We start from the raw sequence: 6018 nt of genomic DNA, 5'->3' as shown, positions 1-6018 counted from the left end.
TTTTGAGTTTTTTTAGTCTCTCCTGGAGCACAGGCTTCTAGCTTTCCTCCACTAGTGCTAACAGCTGGAAAAGTGACTACTTAAGATCAAAACTTAGTGTCTTTTCACAGCTGCAGGACTATTAATAGCCTTGAAGTACTCCAGGAACATCTGAGATTAAGGCAGCCAAAGCTCCCATTTTGTGTCCTTGAGCTCTGTCTTGTCAGATACTGTAAGATAGAGGCTGAAGAACTCTGCTTTTTGGTTTGCCCTAAATTAGAGCAGAATGACTTCAGTGTGTGAGCTCCTTTCCAATCTGAAGGCATCACAGGCATCAAAGCTTCTGCCACTGTGAGAAGTACTTAAGTTTTCCATCTGTAAATCCTAACAGAACAGAATGCTGCAATACAGGCTCACCAGAAGCAATGTTTTTCCCTATGCAATAAGTTAACCACGAAGAGCAATATCATTTCCTCTGTTTGACAGAAGTGCCCTGTCCTTTGCCATTTCCAAAATGAGAAGTCAGGCACAGTGACAAAGCATAGGAGAGCAGTTTTATTTCTTCACAATCTGAATGACATCCTCATCTTCAAGAGTGTGGTCTTTGCCCACTTTCTGGGGGTTGTGTTTAACAGAGGAACCCCAGACCAGTGCACTGAGAGGGGGAAGAAAAATCAAATTAAAAAGACTTAGAAGGATAACATGCAGAGATCCTAACAGCAGTTATTTCTGTCCCAACTGTAATACAGAAAGCAATGCTTAAGAGCTATTTTTATTCTACTATAAGTACCTGGATGAGTGGTGTATGTGAACCAGAGACAAGCAGATCAAAACAAAGTATGAAGTCATCCAAAATACTTGTGTATATAGGACAACAGCCCATAACACTGCATCTGATGTTACTTTCTAATCTAAATACAAGCATTTTCACCACTGAGGAAATTTGTCCAGAAGAGAGCACAGAAACATCAAATATAACTTCTGCATTATGTTTAACTGTAGGGAGATCTATTGCTTTCAACATTCAAAACTAAGTTCTGGATTTATTTCTGACTTACAAACAAATTGAAGAATATAGCAGCAGGCTATTTCCTTTCTATTTGCCAGAAATCGTTCCATACTTACTATTTGAAGTCTTTAATAAGATTTTTGTGGATCTTCATACAGAAGTCCTCCACCGTTGTCTTGCAGTAAGGCAGCACTACTGGAGAGGTGTAGTCTGGCAGTTGCCCTTTAGGTTTGGTGTAGCTGTAACACAGAGCAGACAGTCAATGCCAAAAGCTCCTCTTGCAAATCTCCATGCAGTTTTATAGGCTATTGGCACTGCTGTACCAGCTGTGTGTACAGAGTTCACTGAGCACAAGTGGTGACAACAGAGTGCTGCTGTTTGTAAGCTGAAAATGCCTCCGAGTCATGTCAGATGCCAATGGCTGTAAGCAGATTCTCCCCTCTACCTGCTAAAAGTTTATTACCGTTGTTGCTTACAAGATGACAAAACCAAGGTAGAGTTGAAAGGGGAGCTACAGTTTGACAGCTGTAATCTGTGGCTTTGGGGTTTATTTTTGAAAAACAGCTCAATGTATACTAGGAACAATCTTGCTGTCTATAGCCCAGAGATGTAGGCATATTAAATTCCTTTTTACAGTATCTTTTTTCCCTACTGGCAAAAGAAGATGGGTATGTTTAAAAGACTACAATTACTGTATTATGTGCAGTAATAGATTCATTCACAAATTCATCTGAAGAGATGCATTCACACTAAGGTAAGGCCGTAATAATTTATAGTAAAAGTATCCAAAATGCTAATTAACTCAATTTGGGTCTGTTAAGAGAGAGCTGAAAGCACCCAGTCACCCAGGAAGAGGAATACCTCTAGAATTAGCAACTTTGCACCAAATTTGACTTGCACTCCATTTCTTCCATGATTTTTAAAACATATTTTGGAGTTTTACAAGGTCCTCATTTAACCCCTATACAATAACTTCAAAGTATAGGGCTTGTGACTGATAGGAAACTCAATCACCCAACAGAAAAGGGCAGCATGATCTCTGACGTACACATTAAACATATTTTAATGACACGAGACTTAATCATTTGAAAGCTAGTGCTCTAAGTTAGTAGAAAAACATAAGAACAGGTGAAAAATGGTGGTACTTAAGACATTATCCAACGTCAGCTTTACAGAGTGCAGCAGTAAGGACTCACATTCGTACTAGCTTCAAGTAGTCCCAAATTTTCTCCAGCAGATCATCAAAGTTCCAGCGATGATGAGCAGATATTGGTACACAATGGGGTACTTTGTAAATAATATCTAGTTCCTCAATGGAAATTTGGTCTATTTTATTTAGGACGTAAATGCATGGGATGTAAACCCTGCAAAGAGAAGGATACAGTGCTACAGCAGCCTAGCAGCAAAACACTACTGCCATCACTGGAAACAAAAAGCATCATTTTTGAAGAGGACAGCAAGGTGCTAAACATGAGTTGTTGCTAGCTTAGCTTCCATAGAAAGATCCACACGGTTACTTTTCTTTGGAATATAAACTGCTAGTATGCCAAATGCAAGGGTCTCAACAGTACCTGTTTCCTTCAACAACATCAATTAGGTCATCAGCAGTGGCATCGCTGCGCAGTGTGACATCAGCATTGTGAATTTTGTACTCTGCTAAGATGCTCTTCACTGTTTCAGTATCCAGCTCACTCTGAGGACACTGAACATAGAGGCAGTGTTAACAAATGGAGACCTTTACCAACAAATTGAGTCTTAAAATTAATAATAGTACCTCTTAGCATATAGGTTACTAGAAATAATAGCTGCATTGTAAGTTATTGGACTTCTCTGATTTTGCCATGGTTAGTGTTCGGATAGGAAAAAAAAGACAAACCACAGCAGCCTTATTAGTATTAATGCCACCAATGGCTGCAGTGACTTTTCAGCAGAAAAGTCTGCTAGTTCCAAATTCAGCCAACTAAGCTTGAGGTACCTGAATCCCACAGCAGAGTTCTGACTCCTCACATCTATAGCTACTTCTGTGTTTTTAAATATTTGGTGTTAAGCAGAAAATAAAGAGCTGTGCAGGCTGCAAGGCCTGGAGCATTGAGCTTTCTTCCTCTCTTCTCCAGAAGAGCATTTTCAAGCATTTTTTGTTTTGTTTAAAGAAAACTCCCAACTTACTGTGGCTGTAAGATTAATGCCTCCTTTATCCTTTTTTTTAAAGCCAATATTGGGGGGCTTGCTGTTCAGACGTATTCCAAATCCCTCCAGTTCATTCTCAATGATTTTCTTGTGACCGAGGGGTTTCAGCACATCCAGAACAATCAGAATGAGGTTACAGGTTCGAGCAACTATGAATCAAAAAAGTGAACCCTCAAAAAAGTGTGCTCACACACCGAGGTGAAGCAGCACAAAAGACAGCTCAGTGGACCAGTGACAACATAAAAAACCCAGTTCATTCTGCTTTTATCTCCATCTGATGTAAGATTTCTTGCACAGTGCAAGAATTAAAGAGAGTGGAAAAACCTTTCTTTCTATCTACATTCAGACACACAAGATGACAGTAAGCTACACAAAGTTTAAAACAGCATCTTTGTTTAATAATGATTCTCATCTGCCTTTAAAACTGGTGGCAGACTTTCAAGGCAGTGTCAATGTATGACTTCATATTCGCCAAGTTTAAATAACACAAAGCAAAACAGCAATGCCTACTGCTTCACAGTAAGCAGCTGAATTCCAGCATACGATCCCACTTCATAAAGCCATCAGCAACAGCAATTCAACCCTTCACTGCCACAAGCCATGCTAACTGAACCAGTCTGGGATGCAGTCTCCAAGCTCTAATAAACTCACCTGCAATGACTTGCCGTCCTCTGCCTTTACCATCCTTGGCACCTTCAATAATTCCTGGCAGATCAAGTAGCTATTGTTCAGGAAAGGGAAGTAACTCATGAGAAAAAAACGTTTCTCTTTGTGGAGAACATAAATTCTATTTTGGCCTTTCCTCTTAAGCTGCTGACTTTACTGCAAATCTTTACATGACATACAGCAAAATTCCTTCCACTTTAATTCTTACATACAGTGTTACCTCTATTTGAAGACTGGAATTGATTATTTCAGAGCATGAGAACTATCACTGGAACTTCTCTCCAGAAAAATGCAGAATAAACTTAGTACCCAATGGAAACATTTCCAACGTACTCTCAAGCACTTTTACATATAAAGTCTAACTTGCTAACATCAAACGAGGCTATTCTGCCCTAATATCAGTGCACCTATAGATACAGGCTAATGTTAACAGACATAAAATTATCTCACCTGTATCTTTGCTCCTTTGTACCTAATGACTCCAGGCACAGTAGTTAGTGTAGTGAATTCATATGCTGCCACTTCAGAGTAGACACCAGCAAGATTACTCAGCAAAGTAGATTTTCCCACTGATGGAAAACCCACAAAGCCAATCCGGGCATCACCTGTCTTTGCAACATCAAAACCTGCAAGGAAGTAACAAAAATTGAAAAAGCACCTAAAGCTGGCCATTTCCACTTCTTCTAAGGCCCCAGAGGGCGATCCCACCATTAGTTTTAATGCTGCCCGAGTGAAAGAGAGGTAAGCTTTCCTGACAGGACACGAGCAGGAACGAGTCTTCACACTGCCCTCACCACCGCCTGCAGCAAAACGGGCACCAGCGAGCTGCGCTTCACCCGGTGCTGCTGGAGCACTGCAGCGTCCCTACACACCTTCAGACACAGAAACAGAGCACCGCCTCGCACAAAGCCCACAGTCCCTCCTGCAAACGCTCATTTATCCCTCAGGATCACCTCAAGGCCCCGTGCAGGGCCACCACCCCCAGCCACGGGCAGGACGCGACGCACAGCGCGGCCGGGCCCACGCACCTTCCCCGGGGCCGCCGCCGCCGCCGCCCTTCGGGGTGATGAGCTCCCGGCGCAGCTTGGCCAGGCGCGCCTTCAGCAGCCCCAGGTGGTGCGCCGTGGCCTTGTTCTTCTGCGTGCGGGCCATCTGCAACAGCGCGGAACCGAGGGCTCAGCTGCCGGCCGGGCCCCGAAGGCCCCACCCCCGCCCCCTGACGGAGCGGCTCGGTGCCGGGCCCCGCCGCCCGGCCGGGCAGGAGCCCGACGCGTTACCTCAGCCTCGATCTCCGCGATCTTCGCCAGAGTCCCGCTCATGGCGGCGATGCGCGCCGGGCCGCCGCCTCCACGACAGCGGCGCTCCTCAGGCCCGGCCGGCAGCGCGCAGGCGCACAACAGCTCCTTCTCGCGAGAGGGAGAGACGATCTCGCGAGAAGCGGTGGGCGGGAAAGAGCCTGCGGCGCGTGCAGCGCGGGCAGCGTGCCTGCAAATCGCCGCGCCCGGGCCGGGCCGGCGGGAGGCGCTACAGCGCGCCCTGTGCCGCCTCGTGCCGCGCTGTGAGGGAAAAGGCGCGAGCGGGTGTGAGGGGGGCAGGAAGGAGCGGGGCAGCCAGCGATTGCTCTCACATAATGTATCTACGTGTAAAATACAACGTGGTTTTAATGAGAAATACGCTCTCCCGAACCCTGTGTTGAGGCGTTTAAAAGGATGCTTGCAAGAGCCACCAGCCAGGATGCTGAGCGTTTCAGGACCTGGAATTTAACCTTAACACAGCTTTGTTTGAGGAATTGTTACAGATCATTTAACCTACTAAGAAGAAAAAACAGAAAGAGCTCTTCGCACAGCTCTTTGCTGTCATTCTACCTCTGCGTATCTCCCTTCGTCTCATCTGAGCCAAAAAAGCCATCTTTCATGTCATGAACTCCATTACAGTGGGAACTGTCATTAATATGAGCTTATGTAGAGCTTACTGAAATAGAATCTCAAATAAAATGGGATTACCGCTCCTGGTCGTGTTAGCTCAGGTAAGCTAGGGTAAATACGAGTGCACCTACTGCTGTGTATTTGTTCGTGGAATTCTAATTATCCCTGGCAAACAGTATTGGTTTTCAACATAGGACACAGCAGGTTCAGTACTGGTATTAATTTTTTTCCCTCCTCACTTCAGGTGGAATT

The 6018-nt window shown here is 44.6% G+C and overlaps 1 protein-coding gene across 1 annotated transcript; it reads right to left on the bottom strand.

The window, feature by feature from the left end:
• Window positions 1-511: 511 nt before the first annotated feature.
• On the bottom strand, window positions 512-5213 carry DRG1 (developmentally regulated GTP binding protein 1). Its single transcript, XM_065738905.1, has 9 exons — window positions 5119-5213; window positions 4870-4993; window positions 4292-4467; window positions 3827-3896; window positions 3155-3324; window positions 2560-2690; window positions 2185-2352; window positions 1105-1227; window positions 512-634 (listed from the first exon to the last, which is right to left on the bottom strand). The coding sequence occupies exons 1-9, from the start codon at window positions 5158-5160 to the stop codon at window positions 535-537; spliced, it is 1104 nt and encodes a 367-aa protein (XP_065594977.1). The 5' UTR covers window positions 5161-5213; the 3' UTR covers window positions 512-534.
• Between the last annotated feature and the right edge of the window lie 805 nt (window positions 5214-6018).

The sequence above is a fragment of the Cyrtonyx montezumae genome, unplaced genomic scaffold (genome assembly GCF_038088225.1).
Source record: "Cyrtonyx montezumae isolate F1298 unplaced genomic scaffold, pur_monq_1.0 scaffold_23, whole genome shotgun sequence".
NCBI classification, from domain to species: Eukaryota; Metazoa; Chordata; class Aves; order Galliformes; family Odontophoridae; genus Cyrtonyx; species Cyrtonyx montezumae.
The sequence above is the reverse complement of the archived record's forward strand: the minus strand, read 5'-3'. Positions and strand labels throughout refer to the sequence as shown.